At 36.4% G+C, this 25,074-nt stretch overlaps 1 protein-coding gene across 3 annotated transcripts in view; it reads right to left on the bottom strand.

Moving 5' to 3' along the window:
* Cadm2 (cell adhesion molecule 2) overlaps positions 1–25,074 on the bottom strand; it is a 919,117-nt gene that overhangs the window by 193,101 nt on the left and 700,942 nt on the right. For all 3 annotated transcript variants that reach the window (XM_051150131.1, XM_051150132.1, XM_051150130.1), the window contains one exon: positions 12,402–12,551. In XM_051150131.1, the coding sequence (XP_051006088.1) occupies positions 12,402–12,551 (150 nt within the window). The remainder of the gene's footprint in view (positions 1–12,401; positions 12,552–25,074) is intronic.

Genomic DNA, 25,074 nt, shown 5'->3' on the forward strand with positions numbered 1-25,074 from the left:
AGTTGACCACAAAGGGAATTTCTCCTAGCAGCCCCTTGCCTGGTGTCATGCTTTCAGGTTCAGACAGACAATAAATGATAGTTTTACTACACTAATAAGGTGATTAGCAGAGGCTGTGAGGTCAAGGTCATATTGCCTAGTCAAACCTCCAAGTACCATGCCCTTGCACGACCTCAGACATTGTAGATTCAAGTCAGTTACTAGGCTACTTTCCTTCAGTATCCGTTTATTCCACCATTGGGACTACGCTGCATTAAAGCTTCTTGAGCTCTCTTAACTAAAATAAACTAGTTCCTCTTTCCCAGGTATATTCTATTGCATGAAAAACTGTCAGATGGGAGTTTAAGAATAAAATGCATAGAAATCTTCCAGCTCTCCCTGAAACTACAGCAAATTGTTCTGCCATTTCTTTAAACCCAATCTCAAAATCCTCCTTCTATCTTGAGTTGATGGGTCTTATTTGTTGGAAGTTATTCCATATGGACTCATTATTGTCTAGTAGTTGTTAGCACCCATCATTGTCTAGTAGTTTGTAACTTTCTTTTGGTAATAACTGTTTATTATAATTGTATATCTGTATTTCGGCTTAAGACTGTCTAGCGTTTCAATTCAAGCACTGACTTTATTTATTCCCTTCACTACAAACTTGGCTTAAAACAAAGTATAATTGCATATTGATTTTCAAAGTTGTTTTTAATCAAATGCCTACCAGCCCATTTCTACTTGCAAATACACAGATTTGCAGCCTTCTTATATTCTGTTATATTGGATATCTCCAAATATCTTATTTTTTGCAATAACAGTATGCAGTATATTTTGCAATGGTAGGATAAAAAGGCAAAAAAATTAAAAAGCTAAAAATAATAGAATTATTTATTATAGAATATCTGTAATTTAAGTGTATTTATTACTGGTATTGTTGACTATCTTATTACCCACTTTCAAAATACTATCCTGGAACATATTACAATACTTATAGGATATGTTAAATTTTATGTTTCCTTATAAAAGATATGCATGAAGAAACCTATGAATCTTGACTTGGTTCCCTTCATACAAAACTGTTCTCTTACATTTATAAGACAAATACTGGAAATGGTACTAACATGAGATTGAGGACAAATTTTGAAAATGTAACAAAATTTGCCTCACTTTATATAAAAGTTTAAAATGAGAAAATTAAGCTTGCTGAAAATGCTTCAATATCTCTTCTTCCACTTTTGTCAATGAACTTATTTGAGACCCCTTTTTCTACTATAACTGCTATTATTATAAGACATAGAAATAATTTATTTCTCATCTTATTTTCTGTCATAAATGCTGCCAATCCAAAGAGCTTGGATAATTTAACAATCAAGAAATAAACACATATGTCACACTAAAATTTAAATTACTATAATATGAACAGTTATTATCTCATAACTTATTAATTGTGATTTCAAAATAATAAAATATTACAAGCTTAATAATTGCTACTCATATTAGTCTTTCTGTGTAGCTTTGCCTTAGCATATGTTATTAATGTAGAGGCTAATAATGAAACATTGTGAATTATTTTAGCATGTCTTTATTTGAATATCAAATAATTCATCCCATTTATATTTATGGACATATTTTGTGCTTCATGGAACAATCTATGTCTCTCAGTGATTCACAGAGTTTTTAAAAAGTTTCAGGGCTGAAGATAAAGCTCAGCAGTTAAGGGCATTGGCTACTGTTCCGGTGGATATCTGTTCAATTCCCAGCACCTACATGACAGCTCGCAACTGTCTGTAACTCAAATCATGGTGTCCCTGACTCCCACACACAGACATAGATGCAGTCCAAACACAAATTCACATTTTAAAAAAGAAGAAATAAAAAGCTTCATGAGTGAGGTTACTATGCCATGTTCATTATCGCAGATCTATAGCTTGGTTCCAGTTCATATAAGGGCAAGAAGGTAAAAGCACTCACTAACACAACATTTGTGTATAAATTACAACTCGCCTTTTACATGAGAAAACAAATAGCTTCTTTCTTTTCAACTTCTTTCTCAGAAGCTGGATTAAGCTGGGTCTTATTTCTGATACATCTCAGGAACACCAACCCTGGAGCAGTATCACATCAAGTGGGCTGGGCCTTTCCTCACCAATCTGTAGTCAAGGAAATTCTCCAAATTCTCTTGGCCAATCTGATTTGAGTGATACTTCAAGAAAAAAATATTTTTTGTCCTCCTCAGGTGACTCTGGACAGTTGACAATATAAACTACATAGAACACTTGTCAAAGCTATTCATTCAAATCTCACTTATTTATTCTTAAGCTCTTTTATCATATGCACTAAATTATTATAGTCAGTTTTTTATTACATAACACTCTTTGCATGCTTAATAATGCAGATGTAACAAGAGCAAATTCAAACCTTGTCTCACACAGTCACTATGCCATTTCATCAAAGGTCCACATCTCCTTTCCTGAAGCATTTTTAATTAAAAAATTTTAATGTAATAATAATTACATTAAATAAAAATTAAGCCAAAAGCTATCCAGTCACACACATTACCTCCTACATTCCTTACCCCCTCAACTTGACATCAGATAGTAAAACTTGCTCTCATTTTATTGTAGATTTATTTACATTCATGAACCCAGGGAGTTCAATCAGTTGTTATCAACTTCCTTACTTTAGCTGTGATCAGAATTAACTTTGTCTTTTACATTTTTTTCCTGGGGGCAGGGTGTACAACTTCCCTCAGAGTCTTTTTGCTTCCGATCTTTCTTTCTTCTTCAATGTTGAGTCTCTCTAAGGCAGTCAGAACTACGTGCTGGTGGCAATGTTAAAAAAGATCCCCTTGGAACCAGCCAAGGACAATACAGGCGGTAAACTTTAAACCCCTACCCAGATCTAGCCCATGGTCAGAACATTCTCCACAGTTGAGTGGAGAGTGGGATATGACTTTCACACATACTCTGGTGCCTCACATTTGACCATGTCCCCTAGAGGGGGAGACCTGGTGGCACTCAGAGGAAGGACAGCAGGTTACCAAGAAGAGACTTGATACCCTATGAGCATATAAAGGGGGAGGAAATCCCCCTCAGGAACAGTCATAGGGGAGGGGAATAATGTGAAAATGGGAGGGAGGGAAGAATGGGAGGATACAAGGGATGGGATAAACTTTGAGATGTAACAAGAATAAATTAATAATAATAAAAAAAAAAAGATCCCCTTGGGGCTGGAGAGATGGCTCAGTGGTTAAGAGTGCTGCCTGCTCTTCCAAAGGTCCTGAGTTCAATTCCCACCAACCACATGGTGCCTCACAACGATTTGTAATGTGATCTGATGCCCTCTTCTGGCCCTGTATACATAATAATAAATACATCTTTTAAAAAAGATCCCCTTACTTCTTGTCTAACAATCTCTACCATATTTGTGTCTTAAAAGAAAATCTCACAGGTCTTCAGTGATTGTCAAAGTTCATCTGCAGTCTATGCAGCACCATTCAATGCCTTCTGCACCTCTTTTTGTGCACTCTGATGTGGACTCAGTAGCTCAACTGTTCTCCAACATGAGTAACCAACATCTATTTTAGAATATATGCTTCCATGCTTGGCTCACAGACAGTCATACTATCAGTCCATTTAACAAGTGGGATGTTTCATACCTACAGCTCTTGCACTTGTGAAATGGAAGCACACAGACCAGGAGTTCAAGGGTATTGCTTGTTATTTAGGAATCTCAAGGCCATCCTAGACTATGTATGATCTTGTCTCAAGCAAGAAGGGGGAATATAGAAATATATACACATGATAGGACAAAAACTAGATCAGTGAACCAACTTCTCAACTTAATGCCTTAATTGTTATTCATAAGATTGTTTATAATACACTGGTATAGAATTTTGTATATAGATGCAAAATAAGTTTAATTTTATGTACATTTGTATAGAATTCAAATTTAAGATTATCTTCATACACATTATATATGTTTCTACCCTAACATGAAGTATTTTACCTATACAACTCAAATATAATACAAGGTTTATTTCCAATACTTTGAAAGTACTATTTCAGGCTGTTTAGGATAAGTAAGTTTTACAAGTTCATTGTTAGTTCATCAAATCGTAGTCATATCAACGACTAGTCCTTTTTTATACAAGAATATACATCCTAGGTATAAACAGATAGATATAATTATATAGAACGATAAGACAAAATAGTTCGAAAAAACCCTCAGAAACCTACAGAATACAGCATCTAAAGATGTTTTTATTATTTTAAAGATTCATTGACAATGAGACAGTTTAATTCCTGCCAACACCCAGCCTACCTCAAAGAAGATGATGAGCATCAAAGAACATCCTAATGGAGATAGCTTCAAATGTGGCAAATAAGCCACTAGGCAAAATATCTTGGTTTCTGCCACAAACAGAATTCTGCCTAAAAACGGGCAAACTTGGATGTAGAATCAATGGCTGAACTCTGCCAAGACAGGGTAAGAAAGTCCTCAATAGTTCCTGCTTCACAAATATGTCTGTCAGATATATTGGGCCATTAGCCTGAACATGATGCTCCAACATTATAGAGAGTTTTGGGTGACTGTTCAGGCAGCCACCTGTCTCTGTCATCTCATTTGGAAAGCTACCTACCTGCACTCTTAGTATACTTAGCTAATAATTTTATTCCTTCTCAAGTGTCTAAAAGGATTGAAGACCAAGTAGCTTAGTTTTATAATGAAGCTTAGTTGTATAGAGGTTAAGATGTTTTTAGGACTAGATAGATATTTTAAGTTGATAATGACAAGATATAATAGATATTGATTCACATTCAGACTTTTAGATGCACCAAGATAAGAAAGATGTTCTCTTCAAGGCTGTCAAATAAAAATAGCCAAAACACTATAAACGGAACATTTATATAACTTGTGATTTTTTTGGTTCTTCTTGATATAGGTAGTTTATTTTATATATGTGTGATAATATAAATATATATGTAAAAATGAGAGAGATTGAAAACACAGTGCAATGCAGGAAACAAAAATTAACAAACACAGAACAAAGAAAAACCCAAGAGTGAACAAAACAAGGAAAAATAATGAGCAAGTTCAAAAGCCCACCAAAAAGAGAAAAAGTCCATTGAATCTCACTATGAGTCTTTTTCATGAGAATTGGTTCTTATGAGCAAACATATCTCATACACACATACACACACACACACACACATGCACACATACTCTCACACACAATTTATATAAATGTATAAATACACTCAAAACTACACACCCTGGAAGGTGAAAAGAGTTCAAATTGCCATATGAGGACGATTCTCATTCAAGCCACCTATGACTCTAGCAGTTGGTTTATTTATGATTTACTTATAGAAAATATAATTTTCAAATAAAACATTTTTTAAAAATTGTAGAAATTTTCAGTGTAAATAAAAACTAACCATAATGTGTTAAATATGTAAAAGTGTGAACAACTCCAAAATGTCCCCAAATGGAAGCATTCAGCTACATACATGTAATGTCCAATTTTAAATACTGATATTGTTATAGTTCAGTATAACACAACACTATGTAAATGTGTTTTCTGATACTGCTGGGCTCAATTCATGCCACCATAAAGACGTAGAGGCCATAATTAAATACTGTACAACTGAACATTTACTGTTTAACACAATTGACTTCATCTTAGTAATAATGGAAGCTTAACGTCTATATTACCTTTCTGAAAAAACAGTGTTTTTTATCAAATTATTTTGCAGTTGTAATTTTTTTTTACTGAAACTTGTTGTTCCTGCTAAAGAAGCATTGCAAGTGAAGGAGTTGTGAACAGAGAGTGCTATTGTCTTAATGGACATATGTGTTTTATATATTGGGCATGTTACTTTCTCTTTATCTTTCTTGTTCTCTGCTTTGAGGGACTAATATATTCAGGAAGCCGCGATGTATACTTTCCCTATGTGCTTATTCCAGCGAAGACACTGACAGGAAATCAGAAGGTGAGAAGAAAGACGTATGATTTGGGTATTTCCATATACTGTTCTCTTCCCACTCTGTTACATAACTGGAAATGAACGGCCTTTGTTTTTTCTTAGGCTCAAAGGTGGAATTCTTTCCTACTGTTGCTAGGAATTTGGTGTTTTCTCATCTTTGGTGATTACCATGATTATATATATAGTTTTAACATTCTATTTACTCCATTCCTAAGTGGAAATCTGATTACTTTTTGTTTAATATATACGTATTTGCTACAAGATGCTTAATTAGTGTAAAGTTATTGTGGTGTGGTAAGGTTGGGGTGTGAGTAGCAGTGAAGAGATCAATGACAAGGAAGGCATCTTTGGGGCAATAGCCTAGATTAAGTTGCTGTTTCTGCTAGAAAAATAAAATGATAAAGACTAAATAAATGAAGGAAAACCATTTAATCTAATCTATAGTAAACATAGAAGTCTGTCACTGTACAACTTAACTCACATAAGGCTACTCTTCAAGGCCTTCAAAGCTTGAAGGGTCTGTTTATGTAAAACATGGAAAGACCTTCTGAATCTATGGACGAGAAGTCAATGAAACAAATTAAAGGTATTGAAGGCTATATAATAGTTATGTAAAGTATTTTGTAAATATAAGGCACCAATTTTAATTGCATGTAACTGTGAACAAAGAGAATAGCTGGGTGTTTTCAAAGAAAGGAAAAGGAAGTTTAATATCATTCTTCTGATACATACTTTGCTTTGCACCTCTTTAATATTTGAAACCTTGTCAAAATGATTGATACCAAGTGCACAGATAGACACTGTGAAGTGTCATTGGTTGATGTAGGGCCATTTAAAATTCATCTTGTTTTTCTTCTCTTTTTACCACTCTCGGTTTAGGAAGTCGCATTCATGTTCTTCCTTTTCCTTTGCTCTCAATATCAATGTCAAGTTATGAGTAGAACAATTGGTCAATTAACACCAGTGACTTGGGGTTTTGCTTTGGGGAGACATTTACTTTCCTGCCTCTAGGAAACTTGTGGAAGCTTTTTTTTTTTTTTTTTTTTGCATGTGCATATGGTTAAAAATGCATGATCATATGTTTACATGCTTACATGTAAATAAGGATCGCCTGTCTGTGCATGCATGTGAAGACACTGAATGTAGTGCCTTCTTACATTACAGAGTCTCCTGGTGAATTCTGAGCTTGTTGATTCAGTGGCTTTGTCCAGGCTTTCCCTTATGTCTGCTTCCCAAATGCTGGAATTTTCAGAAGCCTCCATACATACATGACATTTTATAAGAGTGCTGGAGTTCTATACTCCAGTCGGCATTCTTGCTAGGCAAGCAAAGCCATCTCATCAAAACAAAACAAAACAAACAAACAAAAAAACCCTATAAAATGAAACACACAGAGCAACATAGTTCACATTTTTATATGAGGTTAATTATAAGTACATAGAGATACCGCTGTGGAATGACCACACCATGTGCTCCTAGAGATGCTTGCTAAAGTATTTGTCAATAAGGGAGGATTGAAGTGTTCTTTTCTGAGATTTAAGTGATCAGTTTTCACCACATCAATTGTTTTATCCTTTGCCTGCAAAGAAAAGGAAACTATGATCTAATTGATTTTTTTATTTCTATTGTCAAATACCACACATCATTTCTGCGGAGTTATAATGACCTCTGATACCCAGCTTCTCTGTCTTCCCATATTCACACAGTTCCAACTGGTTACCCACCATTTAGAACAGTGGGGATGATGCCGTCTGTGTCTATTACAGGAGCACGAGTCTAAGACGTAAACGCTACCTGAGTAACATCAGCCAAGCTCTCCCTAAACTCATAAACTTCCGCATTGTCACCTTAATTGTATTTTTTATTTAGCCTTTTTATAATTAAGATTAAATATGATTTTTCCATAAGCCACTTCAAAGGTTAATGTCTTCTTGTCTTCAGTTGTGCATGAAACAGGTAGGAACCTATCAAAAATGCTACTCCAGTTTCCAATCCAAGCACCAGACCACCTGACTTGGAGAGGTGTCAATGATCATCTTCTATTAGTCTGCTGCTGGTATAAATAGCAGTATCAATAGTCATATCTGACGCAATGCCTATTATTTCAACAACGAATATTCATTTGTATAATATTTGATGTCTGTTTTGTGATACCATGCGATTCTTCCTTGCCAGCATTACAGTTATAGTCTACTACCTGGGCCTAGAATTGATTAAGGTCATTCTGCCAGTCACAGGACCAATGTATATCCAGAACCATGTTCCCATAGAGGACCTGTCAGATGTGTAGCATTTGGTGTGTGATTTGTGTACTTAACAGTGTAATTCTAAGCATTTATTTACTCTAAGGGTGTAAGAACAGACATGTGCATGTGGCTACTGAACTGTTCAGACTAGGAGCATGACATTTCCCTTATCACACAATTGTTCTCTATAAAAACTCTTGCAATGTTCCCCTTGCCTTACTGCATGTGCATTTTCAATACAATGGAAGGAGCACCTGCTCCTTAAGGAAGAAGTAGATGGCAAAAGAAAAATCAGTGACAGAACTTGGATGTGATGTTATCTATTTGCAATCCCAGCACAGAGGAGGTAGAATCTGGATGACCAGGAGTTCAAGGTCATCCTCAACCTCACTGGAAACTGCAGATCAACCCAGGCTATATAACACTTTGTTTCAAACAATCAAACAAAAACAGGTAAGAGCACAGGTGCTGGGCCCTTTTTTTAGTTTTTGTTTTTTCTCTAGGTGGACATCACAGTTGCTCTTCGTAGTTGTGGGTTAAAAACTGTGTTCCTTTGTGTTTGAATATCTTGTTTCTATTAATACATGTAGACGTTATTTATTACAATAAACTTGCCAAATGTAGAATAGATCATAATTTTAATAGTAAGTTTCATGTTTACCAATATCTCAATTACTACATGTGCCTCCATAAAGACGTCCTCGCTCTTCACATTCTACAGATACTCTCATCAAAGGATTTCCAGCTTGATTCTCTTTTAGCTGATGATCACATGCCCAATATCAGGCATGCCTTGCTATAGCTCATAACTCTAAGGCAGCAAGACTCCTCCAATTCTATCACACTCTGGGATGCTTGAAGATTTACCTTTTCAAGTAATTGGTGTGCCAATTTCTTATATTTGAGGACCATTACTGCTAGGTATTCATTCAGTGAAGATATCATATAAGAACTGAGTCACTAAGAGGTGAGGAAATAGCCATGTTTGACTGGTATTCGTGGAGGAGTTTCTCTGTATACTTATTTATGTTATAAGTTATGCTATCCAGAAATCTATTGTACAATGAGAGAGATGTAGTGGTGGGGGGATTGGTGGGCTTGGGTTTACAACGTAACTGTAAGCTCTCATTTGATAAAGGAACAGCGAAGCAACTGTATACTTCAAGAATGAATATGATGAGATGCATTAGATATTTTATGACAGTCCAAAGATGCCAGAAAATACAAGTATATATTGTAAATGTACTCTGAGCTATCCTCACTGCGTAATTATCCTCCAGGATAAAAGTTGCCTACTTGCAAACCTTGGCGGATATTGTATTAAAGCTGCTCTATTTACAACAGGAAAAATGCATTAGCTTGAAATACCCAGAATCAATTCCAGTTTTAGATGCTCTGTAAAGGATAATTTATAGAACCACAGAAAGGGAGGCAAGAGCAGTTAATATAGATTCTGTCTTTGTGCCTGAGGATATGACCTCTCAATTGTAGATGTCAACTGTAAGCAAATGCTCCTTCTTCCTGAAGAAGCATGAGGTCCATTAAAGTGGAGCTTCTTACTATAAAACAATGCGGTGAACTAGCAACAATACTAGAGGCACTTAATATTATATTATCAATGGTTGGTGACTGTGGCAAATTCCTCCTTTTGTAGTATTTTGTATATTCAAAAAGCTATTGTCTGAGAGATGGCTAAGTGAATAAAGTGCTTCCTTTCCTTGATATCAGTGCGAACTGAATTTCATGACCAGAAACCACCTAAAAACCCCAATGTAATGGCTCTCTTCTTGGAATCCCTTTGCTGGAGAGGCAGAGACAAGTATGTAACACTGGCTCACTAGACAGTCAGTCTAATCTACTTTGTGTTTTCTGGGCCACTGAGAAAGCATGTCTCAAAATAAGATGATATTGCTCCCGAACAGTGACATTCACTGGAAGCTGTCCTGTGGGCTTCAAACATATTCAAATTTGCACATGAAAGCATACACTCAGGCAAGTCCAAACATACACTATATAATATACATGTTGTAAACATACTACTAAGCAATATTGTATAATTCAATACAATGTTAGAAAAATATTTCTAAATTAATATACTTACCTTTGTTCAAATATGTACACAAAATTAAATGTAAAGTATGATTATATAACAATATAGTTCATAAAGGCATACTATATAAGTAAAGATTTCCTGTAACCCTAATCTCAGGAAGCAGTACTGTGATTAGGAAGGGATGGTGTATGCATAATTCATCACAATTTACAGCTACATTCATTCATTGGTTGTACTGGAATGTACTGGAATGTCTCTATGGAAAGAGGAGATCATTGTCTTCATATATCTGGTGAAAATCCAGTTATATCTTGGTGTAAAGCTATTTCTTAAGACCAGTGTTGCAATTACTAGACATTTGATTAAAGTGGAATACTGTATTGAGTGGGTTTCATTTAGTCTCTTGTTGAAGACCTTGGGAGAAGTCCTCAGGACCTCTGGTGGGGAGGCAGGTCTACTCGGTTGGGGAGGCACAAGCTATGAGGAGACAGTTCCTTGTGTCTATGGCCCCATAGATTGCCAGTAAAAAATTTAAACCTATCTTCTTCCACAACCACATGAGCTAGTTTCTCAAAACTAAGGTAAAAATATCCATTCACTTATCCTATTATTTCTCATCCTTTGGGATTCTCAGATTGGGTTCTTTTGAAAAACAGTACATTCTTAATCACTGAACCATATTTCCAGTCACATTTCAAATAATCTTAACCAACACAATCTGTAATCCCCATCCGTGGCTTTTCACAACGCATGTCTTTGTCTTTTACAATGTAACATGTTTTGACCTTTGTTTATTTGTCATCTACTCTTCTGACCAGGTCTAGGACCAGAGGCTCTTGTTTGTTTTCTCATCAATGCTAGTACAGAGACCATGAATATATTTGAACTTATTTAATTATATAGGTAACCAATGATTCATTATATATTAAAAAGTTTTAAAACCCTGAAAAATTATTTATAGTTGATAACATTAAGGGGAGAAAAAATCCTACTACTATATAATGTATTTTTTAAATAAAATAGTTATCTTTATTACATTTTCCTTGGTCAAATTCTGATAGCTAAAAACTAATTTTAGGTTGTCTTCTTATTATCTATAACCTGTCATATAAATATCAGACATTAAAATTATTTGGAAATGTAATATCTAAAGCATATTTTCTATCTTGATTTTTAAAATTTTTATTTTATTAAATTATTCAGATTTACATCTCAATTGTTATGTCATCCCTCTTTTCCGCTTTCACCCTATTCTTCTCCCCATGCCTGGTAGCACTCAGAGAAAGAATAAGTAGGCTACCAAGATGAAACTTGATAGCCTATGACCATATAGTGGCGAAAGATGTCCCCTTCGGTCATATTTTCTATCTTGTATAATGCAAATTTAATTATAAATATTTCCACATTTTATTACAATTCATGAACTCATTATTTCATCTACCATTATAATAGTGGATGTATAATTAACAGTTTGGTATATTATTATAAGATGTTAGCTTGAGTTGTAGAGTATGGATTGATTTTTTCATTACTAAATATTTAAATCACAATTTGTATTTTATCTAATGAGAAGTTGTAATTAATTTATGGAGTCCAAATTTACCTTCTATCTAGGCACACATGAATAAGGTTTCCTAATAAATTTTTTTAAATATCATTTTATTAATCTTTATTAGATAAAACCTTTCTATAGGTTTTTCTTGCTGATCCAATTGATAAGAATAAACCTATAAAATAAAATTTTCTCTAATGAAAGTATCCTTTAAACATGTAAAATTTAACTCATAAAAATAACAGTATATTATATGACATGAGAAAAATACACACCTCAGAAAAAAAACAGCATCAAAAATGAAAGGATGTGGCATCAAGATGAGTGTGAGAAGGAGGCAGGAATAGAATTCTCAAACAGAATTGAAGCTGTTTATTTTATTAGAAAGTTGACACAGGTTATCTTTGGTGTTTATGACTTGCAAACTAAAGTATTTAATATTTATCATGTTTAAGTACAAGCAGCAGCAGTTTAGTAATCAAAAGGAATAATTTGAATCATCTTAGGAAAATAAAATCATTATAATTAGGATATTTCAGAGCATGTTTAAAACATTTCTGAGAAAATGTATTCACCTTTCTTGTCGTCAAAGTACAGAGTCTGTTGAGCTGGATTTGACCACTGGAGGGAGGTGTTATCATTTTGATCAACTCTGCAGGTCAGAATTGCAGTTCCACCTTCAACAACCGTTACATTCTGAGTTAGTGGAAACTGCCCTTGGCTGCCTAAAAGGAGATTAAAGAAAATTGATTAAATAAAAGTTATAAAAATGATTAACTTCCCAAGACCTACATTGGACATCATGATTTACTCAAAATAAAATTTTTAAACAACAAAATTATATATTACAATATATAGAAAACCAATTTAAAACCATTAAGAAAATCCTACTGGTGTACCATTAAGGCTCATTTTTATTTCATTCTATTTTCTAGGATATGTACCTGTCCTAAGCACACATGAAGATGTACCCCAGTAGTAATACAATAATCTTTTTATTTCCTTGGCCTAGTATTGGCTATATGATGTTTGATGGAAGGTAAGGCTGGCCATGATGTTGCAGGAATTAACCTCTCTTCAACAGCATAAGAAACACATAAGGCACCTGGCAGCTTTCTATAATGAAGAACAAAGCCTGTAATGTATAAAAACTAGAACTTTAGGGTGAATTTATGATAAAGGAAATGAGAAATGAATCCCACTTTACTAGGAAGCCTTATAGAGCTTTTTCTGAAATACAAAATGTTGGCAAAACAATGTGATGGCTCTTTAAAGAATATGCATCCTTTAGAATATTCCTTGAAGGATTTCAAAAGCCTGGTGTGGTGACATACAGCTGTAATTTTGCCTACTCAGGAAACTGAAGAAGGAGCCTGCTGCACTCCAGGAGTTTGAGGCCAGGACTGTTAACAATAGCAACATATTTTCTCCAGATAACAGTAACAACTATACACATCATAAGTGTTTGCATATTCTCACACCGTTGTACCCATGGAGATATTTTTACCTGCCTTGGCCACATTTCTGTAATACTTCTTTCTCTGTAATTAAGAAAACACATCTTCCTAAATTGTTAAATGAATTGTCAATTTAGATAGTGTCTATATGTATTATATTATTAATGCATTCTGTGTAATAAATGTAATGAGGCACTCTTCTAATAATTTAAATAAGGTTCCTGCATGTAGACATGTAATATATACATTGGATTTCTGCATTGATCTGGAGACAAAGTTTGCTCAATCTGATAACACATATGCACAGAGATAAACGTACTAGAGCCAGGTGAAAGTACTATATGTGAGGAAGGTACGTCATTAAGTCAAAAACTATTTACATAGTCAAGGACATTAAGATGGTTTAATCACACCCATGAAACACATTTCCCTTTTCTTCTTTAGTTTGTAATGATTCAATCATTACTCCAAGCACCACTTGAGCCATTGGCATAAAGAAGTTTATTACCAAGAAGTCTGTTGATTGGCACCAGAAGAGAAAAAAAGCCCTGAAGGGGAACATTTCTTTCCAGGCTTAAATGACACAAGCACAGAGGTTCATGACCACATTACATAATTAAGACATTAGGGTATTAAAAATTTTATCAGGAGCTTTACTTTCTCAATGCCAGCCCCTTGAAGTCACCATGACAATTCCCCAGGATACCTCCTTTTAATCTTTAAGTTTAATTTTAAAATTAACATCAGAGTTTGGAATACTTGAGAACCAACAGGAACAAATATGGGTTGTGTCTTGCCCTCAGTTTATAGATGACATCTAGCAGGGAGCACAGATAACTATATATCCTGTAAAGTGGGGTGGGGCAAAACACAAGACACACCCAAGGAACAAGCGTTCAGACACAGAGAGGGAGTACTTGTCCGGGAGTACAGCTCATAAATATGGAGCTCAGCCTGGGTCTAAGGTGCTTTTCTTGGATTCACTATGTAAACTGAGCAATCCTGAAGTGATTCTCCAAGTCTCATCAGGCTCACAACTGCTAATAAATATACATGGTTCAACCCAGATGATGTTTTGACTATCAAAAAGTACATAAATAATACTCTGTCTCTTTAAAGAATTCAAGGGGAAAAGGCAGTGATGCCTGCAACAATTTTATCTACTACATTTGCAAAATAATTCTCCAAACATCCCCATAAGAAAATATTATTCTTCTCATTTCACAGATGGGTAAACTGACACTGGGAGGTTAAGTGATTTTTTTTCTCTTCCCATGGTGAGACAAAGTCAATGATGCATTTGAAGTTTATTTTGAAAGTTCCACATTTGGCTTCTGTTTCCACAGCAGCTTCCGGGTCATAAGAGCTGTGCTACCATTTAGTAAAATGTGACTTGGACAACAAAAGGGGAAAAATCAATAATCTTCTTTACAGTAAATTTATATTGTAAATTCACACAAGAGAAATGTCATTATTTGTTGTATTTATCTCTTCTGTGGTAATAAAAGCAACAATTTAATCGCTATTTCTGCATTTGATTACTGGTTATGAAAAAAAGAAAGAAAGAAAGAGAAGGAAGGAAGGGAGGGGGAGGAAAGGAAGGAAGGAAGGAAGAGAGGGAGGGAGGGAGGGGGAGGAAAGAAAGGAAGGAAGGGAGGGAGGGAGAGGGAGGAAAGGAAGGAAGGAAGGAAGGAAAGACGATGATATCCATGCTGGGTATTTATGTACATAGGCACATCCACATCAGCCCCTTTAAGGGCGGACATAAGAACTGTGTCCTTCCAACATCTTTTTTTTTCAAATTTTTTTTATTAATTTATTCTTGTTTCCTCTCAATGTTTATTCCCATCCCTTGTATCCTCCCATTCTTCCCTCCCTCCCATTTTCCCCTTATTCCCCTCCCCTATGACTGTTCCTGAGAGGGATTACCTCCCCCTGTATATGCTCATAGGGTATCAAGTCTCTTCTTGGCAACCTGCTGTCCTTCCTCTGAGTGCCACCTGGTCTCCCCCTCCAGGGGACATGGTCAAATGTGAGGCACCAGAGTACGTGAGAAAGACATATCCCACTCTCCACTCAACTGTGGCGAATGTTCTGACCATTGGCTAGATCTGGGTAGGGGTTTAAAGTTAACCGCCTGCATTGTCCTTGGCTAGTGCCTTAGTTTGAGCGGGACTCCTGGGCCCAAATCTGCCTATCATAATGTTCTACTTGTAGGTTTCTAGGACCCTCTGGATCCTTCTACTTTGCTATTCTCCCATGTTTCTCTCATTTAGAGTCCCAATAGGATGTCCTCCGGTCTGTCCCAGTTTCCTGGTAAGTGAAGGCTTTCGTGGGACATGCCCCTTGGGCTAGTATGCAGATATAAGTGAGTATATATCATGTGAGTCTTTCTGCTTCTGGGTGAACTCACTCATTATGATCATTTCTAGTTCAATTCATTTGTCCACAAATTTTAGGTATTCCTTGTTTTTAATAGCTGAGTAGTATTCCATAGTGTATATGTACCACAGTTTCTTTATCCATTCTTCTACTGATGGACACTTAGGCTGTTTCCATGTTCTGGCTATTATGAATAAGGCTGCTATGAACATGGTTGAGCAAATTTTCTTGTTGTGTGCTGGAGCATTTTCTGGGTATATTCCAAGGAGTGGAATAGCAGGGTCTTGAGGAAGCCCTATTCCCAGTTTTCTGAGATAGCACCAGATAGATTTCCAATATGGTCACTCCTTCCAACATCTTGCCACATGGTTCCTAACTTTAAAGTAGCATGGGTAGTGACAATTATGGTTTCTTTTAAAGGCCAGTAATGTGAACATGTTTTTTATTTCATCCCATGTGTGGAATATGGGCCTCCTTCTGATTGTCCACAGAAGCTATAATTTGCCTGGTTCCTTCTCAGGCGTGTCATTTTGAAAGCTGAAGACAGTTTGTGTTTTAAATTCTGGGGACACTTGTAGGTATAAGTGCAAAAGCCCTGAGAGGGCCTACAGAGATTGCTGCTCTCACTGCTGCTCCCCCTGTCTGCTGGTTGCTACTTATTTCTGCTGCTGTTGCTAGTTGCTATTTGCTGTTGGCTAGAGATATCCTGATGACAAAGATCAAACTCACCCTAAGGAACTCCATGCTTCTAAAATGCAGGAAATCGTCTAAAGAGATGGACACGCCCTTTCTCGTCTATCTTTTTTCTTTCTTACCTAGTGTCACAGTTTGAAGGAGTTAGCATAGGGAGGTAGGAAAAAGACCCTATATAGTAACCAAAAGCTGGCTACACATATGATTTCAGTTCTCTAAGTCTTACAGCATAAAATTCTTGAAGTAAAATAATTTAGTTTTCCCAATAGAGAGCAAATTCAAGTGGAGAATCAACTAACCCTAAATACCCTAAGGATATGTGGTTTCTGGAATCAATTTAAAAGCCTGTGTGGCAGGCAGTCAAACTTCTTGTAAGGGCTCTGAATTGCCATTTTCTTCTTATAACCAGGAATGAACATTGAGTCACCGTGACTTTCTTCTTTTTTTAACTCTTCATGACTCAACTTTGCCTTTCAATCCTCAGGACATCTTTCCAAAGCAGTTTTCTCAACTGGAAAACTTAGTCTCATGTCAAGGTAGGAATGCACCCTCAGTTATTTATTATGTGCAGATAATGGCGGGCATACTGCTTCCTTGTCTTTCATGGATGGAAGAAGATATGTTTGCTAATGCATCAGGAAGTTAACCACAAACCTGAGAAAAACTTATGGCAAGGAAGGAGAAACCTGGTTCATTCAGTACTGATTTTGATTTCCTCAACACCTGGAAGCAAGCTACTTTTCCAGGCAACGTTTGTTCATAGCTTACTAACTTCTCTCTTTGTACAGAATTCATATTTTTATTTGTATAAGTATCTGCTCACTTCCTTAATTCTAAACTAATTGAGAGTTTGTTAGCCACAAGCCATTCCTTTCATAAAACCAAGTAGGTTGCTCACAGACCCTCATTTCTTATTTCTTATACCTAGACTGCAAACAACAGAACACGAGGTACAGCCTTTTGTCCTTCCTGCCTACAAATCCTGTGGATCCCACAGACCATCACCTCCTAACTTTCACCCCCAACTCGTGGCTGTATCCCATCTTGTAACTCCAGCAGGTACCCTCTACTAACCCAATGCCTACTCCTCTTAGAGAAACAAGTAGACTGAAGGCAGATTCACACCACTCCTACTGGAGAGATGCAATCTGCACAATCTCTCTCTCTCTCTCTCTCTCTCTCTCTCTCTCTCTCTCTCTCTCTCTCTCTCTCTCTCTCTGTGTGTGTGCGTGTGTGTGTGTGTGTGTGTATCTAGAAACCTGCTGTGGACTCCCTTTCCTGGCTGTTACCACCACCAAGGGATCACAAAGACCTTCTCATCCAACTTTCCTTCCCTCAACTCATCCCATTTTCCCAGCCTACAGTTTCCTCCGCCAGAATTCTCAGGAACAGTCCAATTGAGGAGGCCAGGAAAACAGGCAACACACAGGCATCATCCTCTCCAAAAATCCAGAGAGGAAACAGAAACTAAAAAACAAAACCCAAACCTCCTTCATGATAAAAATCCTGGAGCTATACAAAGGACATATGTAAACATAATAAAGATAGTTTGCAGTAAGCCTACAGAAAATATCAAATTAGAGAAATTCAAACCAATTTCATTAAAATCAGGAACAAGGACAGACTATCCACTCTCTACGTATCTATTCAATATAGCACGTGAAAGCTTAACTAGACCAATAAGACAACTGAAAGAGATCAAGGGATACAAATTGGAAAGAAAGAGGTCAAAGTACACTCATATGCAGATGATATGATAGTATATATAAGTGCTCCTAATCATTCTACTAGGGAACTCTTATAGCTGGTAAACACTTTCAGCAAAGTAGCTGGATACAAAGTTAATTCACGAAAATCAATATCGCTCTATCAATGATAAACAGACTGGGAAAGGAATCAAGGAACACCTTTCATAATAGCCTTAAATAATATAAAGTATCTTGAAGTAACTCTAAGTAAGCAAGGGAAAAACTTCAGTGATTAAAAAAAATTGCAAGTATTTAAAGAAAGGAATTGAAGTAGATATCAGAAGATTAAAGGATCCATCATGTTCATGGATCAGTAGGATGAGCAGTAGCAATGAGCATCCTCCCCAAAAAAGTACGTATTCAATGCATCTTTCATCAAAATTTTGGCACAATTCTGTACAGACCTTGAGAGGAGAATCTCAAGTTCATATGGAAAAACAAAACAAAACAAAACAAAACGAAACAAAACAAAAAAGCTAGGATATCTAAAAAGCAATCCTAAACAATAAAAGAACTACTGGAGGTCTCACTATTCCTGACTTCAAGTTGTACTATAGATCTATACTAATTTTAAAAAAGGCATTGTATTGGCAAAAAACAGACACATCTATCAGTAGAATATAATTGAAGACATAAATTCATATAGCAATGGGCATCTTAGGTTTTTTTGTTTTGTTTTGTTTTGTGTTTTAAAGAAGCCAGGCATACACACTGTAAAAACATAGCATCTTTAACAAATGGTGCTTGTCAAATTGGGTGTCTTCATGTAGAAGAATGCAAATAGATATCTATCACCCTGCCCAAAACTCAACTCCAAGTGGATAAAAGACCTCAATATAAAACCAGATACACTGAACCTGGTAGAAGAGAAAGTAGGGAATATCCTTGAACACAGTGGCACAGAAGACAACTTCCTGAACAGGACACCAATAGCCCATGCAGTAAGACCAACAATTAATAAATGGGACTTCATGAAACTGAAAAGCTTCTTTAAGGCAAAAGACAAAATAAAAGTACAAAATGGGAGTATATAGAATGGGAAATGATTTTTATGAATTCCACATCCAATAGATACCTAAGGTCTAAAATATATAAAGAACGTAAGAAACTAGATATCAAAAAACCAAAAAAGCAAATTAAAAATAGCATACAGATCTATACAACATTCTCAACAGAGGAAAATGACACTTGAAGAAATGTTTAACACTCAAAACTTTGAGATTCCATTTTAGACCTGTCTGAATGGCTAAGATCAAAACCACAATTGCTGGATGACGCTGGCAAGGATAAGGAATAAGAGGAACACTCCTGTTTGCTAGTAAAAGTACAAATTTTTATAGCAACTTTAAAAACCAGTATGGCAGTTCCTCAAACATTTGGGTATCAAAATACTTCAAGATACTGCTATCTTTGGCATGTAGCCTTGGGAAACTACATCCTAGCACAAGAAGACTTGCTCAACCATCTTCAGTTAAGCTTTAGACACAGTAGTCAGAAACTGGAAACAACTTACAAGTCCCTCAATAGAAAACTAGAGGTTTCTTCTTAATGTGGTTCATTTTCATAATGAGGTGTTTCTCAGATGCTTTAAAAAATGGCATCAGGAAATTTGCAGTCAAATGGGTATAGTTAGAAAGAAAATCATCTTTAGTCAGGTACCACAGACCTAGCAAGACGAATATGCTATGTAGTCACTTATAAGGGGATATTAACCATTAGGTGAATGATAACCAAGCTGTAGTCCATAGACCCAGAAAGCTTAGGTAACGCAGATGATTGTAAGGGGCATACACACATCTCCTTGGGAGTTCAGGGAGAGACCACTGAAAGAGGAGTGAGCATTTCACTGTAGCATGGAATCCTAGCACAATGGAAACTTCCTGGATATGTGAAGGTGATCCTAATGAGGTCTCAAAGTAATAGAGGATATAGAGTTCTGCATCTCTTGTAGCCAGGTAAGACTTCCAAGGTGGAGATTATGTTGCATTCAATTAGTTGGCCAATGGGGTCCCATGGAAATATCCAATAACCCAGGCTGTTGCTAAGACAAAGGTTGTTCTCTGCAAAGTGAAAGTAGTTTCCCAATGAAGAAAACAATATCCACATTGACTCATTGACATGGAGACGTCAAGCCGTCGCCCATGTGGAGCCCTCATTCTTATGTTCTAGTCTCTTTGGATTGGAAAGGTACTCTGCAGGCTACTGAAAAACAAACGTGGACATCAACCCTATAATCTGAATTGCCAGCAAAATATGCTAGAGCAATAGTGGAAAAGAACTTGTGGCAATAGCCAAAAATGTCTGATTTGACCTAAGGCCCACTTCATGAGAAGTGGCCTGACACTAAGAACGAGAGACTATATAGTCCAGAAACCCAGGGTAAAACTTAACACTACTGGTCTTTAAAAAAAATCAATAAAATGATGTCTAATGATATTATCCTGCTATGTTGATGCATCAGTGCCTTATCCAATCATTATCAGAAAAGATTTGAAAGGCAGTAGATGGGCACAGATTCAGAAACTCACAGCCAGACATTACGTGGGAACAGAATCCAAATTGGAGATCTCCACACAATCCGTCCTCAGGAAGAATCCCAGGGAATCCCGAGGAAGAGAAGGCAGAAAGAGTCTAAGAAGAGATGGAAGACACCAGGAGAACAAGGCCCTCTGAATCAACTAAGCAAGGTTCATACGATCTCACAGAGACAGAAGGAGCAAACACTGGGATTACGTGGGTCCACACCAGGCCCTGTGTATTTATTATATCTGTTAGCTTAGTATTTTATGGGACTTCTGACTGTGAGAATGAGTGGGTCTGAGTCTTTTTTTTTTCTTTTTATTAATTTATTCTTGTTACATCTCAATGTTTATCCCATCCCTTGTATCCTCCCATTCCTCCTTCCCCCCCCCACATTTTCCCATTATTCCCTTTCCCTATGACTGTTCCTGAGGGGGATTACCTCCCCCTGTATATTCTCATAGGGTATCAAGTCTATTCTTGGCAACCTGCTGTCCTTCCTCTGAGTGCCACCAGGTCTCCCCCTCCAGGGGACATGGTCAAATGTGAGGCACCAGAGTATGTGAGAAAGTCATATCACACTCTCCACTCAACTGGAGAATATTCAAAATACCTACACAATTTTTTTTAAAGACATTGAAAGTTCAATTCTGAACTTCATATGGAAAAACAAAAAACCCAGAATAGCTAAAACAATCTTGTACAATAAAAGGTGCTCCGGAGGAATCTCCATACCTGATCTCAAACTGTACTATAAAGCAATAGTAATTAAAACAGCATGGTACTGGCACAGCAACAGGGTCTGACTCTTGTGCTTGCTCTTTGGACTATTTTCCTTCTGTTTGCTGTGTAAAGCTTCAATATGATGGTATTTCTTCACCTTATTGTATTTTATTTTGTCAGGGTTAGTTGTTACTTCTTAGAAGCTTGTTCTTTTCCAATGAGATACAGAAAGGGAGTGGATCTGGAGGTGAGGTGAGGAGGAAGTAGGAGGAATAGAAAGAGGGTAAATTATAATCAGGCTATATTGTATGAGAAAATACTCTAGTTTCATTTTTAAAAGTTTGGTAGCAGGGGGTCTTGCCCGTGAATTGGTTGTCCTCCTTCACACTCTCTGCTTTAAGGGGAAGCTCCCACGGAGATGCTCATCATCCAAAGTGCACACACTTCCTTAGAACACTGACGGCCCTCTGAAGTAGAGCTTGAGAGAGTCAAATGATGTAAATGGAATTCTGGTGTTCTACATTTGTTCATGGTCATATCAAGGTGTAAATGTGTAGATTTCTCCTTCACAAAAAGAAGTGGAAATATAGCACAAATGACATATCGGCAAAATATCATGAGACTTTTTTTTCTGAAACACTATTAGGGATATACGGTTGAGAAGAGGGGTATCAAACACTATTTCATCCTATAATGGAGCAGGAAATAATAGAGATATATTGTATAAATCGTATGCATTAGAAAACAGGACAATAGTATACTCCATTCTTTGTTATGAAATGAGTAGAAGCCATATTTCAGCTCTGTTGGATAGATGGATAACTTTAGTTATGATTTATTTCTTTTTCTCTTCCATCAACATCCATTTTAATTCATTTTCTTTGTTTTCTCACTTCCCCTGTCAAACACTGCCAATAGATCTAGGAAAAGTAAAGGATTTGCTGGCCTATACTCACTGTAATATGGAGGTGGACACTATTCTAGGTGCAGTTGGTATATTAATGATTTAATCTGCTGATGTCATCTTATCTACCATGAAGATTAGGGGACTGGTGCATAGAAACCTTAAAATGTATTACCTTTCATCTAGCCAGAAAGAAGGCAAGAATTTTTGTCTCTTAAACTCTTGTCTTTTAAACACTATTTGCTCATTCAGAAATGGGCTATGAAACAAACTGAATATAAGTGTGCTTCCATAACTGTGATTTTTAAAAGAGTGTAGTTTACAGTCAAGCATTTTGAAGACATATGCCAATACTCACACTTCTTTTTAACAAGTGAAAATGTATTTGAAATTCAGTTTAAGCATAATGTGTATGAACTGGCTCAGTACAGCCTCTGTGATTCCATGGGAGGCAACTCTCACCACCCCCATACTCAGTGACATAAGTTGGTAGCTTGAAATTGACCACAGAGGGAATATTTTTGCCATAGAAATTGGCAAACACTACAGTCCGATGATTTTCCCCACAGAGAAAGTTGTTAAATATTTACAACACACCATTCAAAGTCACCCTTGATGTCTCTGGTTGCAACAACTACATAGGTTTTTAACTTATTTTTTTCCCCTCTGACCAATAATCATTCTAAAAAATTTTTTTGAAACAGGTTCTAACTGCCGCCTACTCCTTGTCATCTAAGGGTGAAGTACTGGACTTTCCTAGACTGTCCAATTTATATCAATCTACCATTTGTGGTTATAAACATTCACTAGCTATACAAATATAAATTGCTTATGGATTGTTAAGAGAGAAACTTAAAGGAATAATTCATATACAGAAATGCTGGCTTCCTTCAAATCTTTGCCTAGCAGACCAAGCAGTATCTCCAGCTCTTTTTTTTTTTTTTTTTTTTACCCTGTGTTTCTGTCTGTTATATAATTAGGGAACCTCAAACATACAGGGTAATCGTTTTCTCTCACTGACTTGAATCAAAGGCTGTCTAGCACTCATAAGTTTTGCCTCTGTATTTACTGTCAAACCACAAAACTACCCAGCACATCATCACACAGGGCAAAAAGAAGCTAAATTAAAATAATGGACACTGTAACTTCCTTGGGAGGCTGTGATGGCTGATGACAACAAAGAAGTAACAAGAAAAGACAGTAGAGGTAAGAGAGATGAGACCTGATAGGCTGTGGCTATATGGTGGGCGAGGAGATCCCTTCTGTCAGAGGTCCAGGGGAGGGGAATAAGACAGAAGAGGGAGGGAGGGTAGTAACAGGAAGATACAAGCAAGGGGATAACATTCCAGATGCAATCTGAATAAATTATAGTTAAAAAGAGTGAGCATAAACAGATAAATTTTTATAAGCCCTGATATTGAAACATGCCAGTAGTTCCACAGACAAATCCATGTTGCCTTCTCTTCAGTGCATGAGTGGAAATGATGGTTTTCTCCATCTCTCATGAGCTAAAGATGAAGGATACGGCACAAAAGAGCACCAGTGTATGCTGTGGACTACTGCTTTATCTCTTAGAGCCATGGGAACCTGAGATAGTCCTAGACAGACAAACAGAGGCTGGGATCTGTCCTGCCAAAAGAGAAGATGTAACAGTTGGTAATTTATAAGGACAAATAATCAAATTCTGTGAGCAAATTAGCAGCAATTTTGAGAAGGCTCTTTAAAGGAAAGATCCAGACATAAAAAATAATAGTGGAAAAGAAAAAATGACAGGAGAATAGGGGACTAAACAGCTTTTTAACAACAGCAACAACAACAACCACAAATTGTGTCAAATTCGGCAGAGTTATACAATGGCATGTAATTTAACCCTTCCATTAGGGGTGTGGTTACATGTCGTTAAAACTGATAAATTTATTGTACAATTATTTAATTCTAAAAGCTGTCCCCTGCCATCTGAATCAAATAGCACACATGATGTTTCAGTTTGTTTAAAATTTTTTTGGTTTTCTTTTCCCTCCAGAATATTATTTAAATGCATAATATATTCCATGCGTTGAGGTTCTTGTTTATTGGTTTCAAAAATCACAAATGCCAAGTGGATGAGTAGATGTGAAATATGCTAATTGTTTTGAATCATAAAGCCAACAAAAAAAGGAAAGAATTGGGCTGCACATTTTAAAATGGTGTACAAGGAAGACCTACGATTGCTCAGATTTTCCCTTTGTGCGATTTCAGCTCTCCTTATCAGTTTCTCTCTCCTCCCTCATTGTTTCTACCTTTTCTTCCCTCTCTTTTTGTCTACCTTTATTATCTCTTCTATCTACTAGTTTGAGGGTATTTAAGTAAAGAATGTGCATGTTACAAAGTTCAAGATCATTCATGTTGCCTAAATTAGAGTCTAAAAATATATCTCAGTGCACCCGCAGCGTGTTATTACTTCCACTAAATTACTAAAGGCATTCCAAACAAATAACCTTCTAATGTGAAAGTTGTGGCTCAGTAGTTGTGTGGACTGAAACACGTATTGAGTACTAAAGCCTATTAGATTGCAAAACACAAATGTCATTAGTGCAGCCTTACAATTCTCAAGAGGATCACAGTGAATGTTCTATCATGTGAGAAGGGAAATTGGAAGAAAAATTAAGACTGATAACTAAGTGCAAATTGGCCCTACTTTTGGAATAACCCTCTGTTCTTTCACATACTTATAATTTGCTATTCATCTTGATTCCTGCCTTCTTTTTTGCTTTCTACTTTGATTTTGGGAAACTCCTAAAATCTATTGGCTATACCAAATAATTTTATTTTTCTTTGCATT

This window comes from Acomys russatus, chromosome 8, assembly GCF_903995435.1.
Source record: "Acomys russatus chromosome 8, mAcoRus1.1, whole genome shotgun sequence".
NCBI lineage: Eukaryota > Metazoa > Chordata > Mammalia > Rodentia > Muridae > Acomys > Acomys russatus.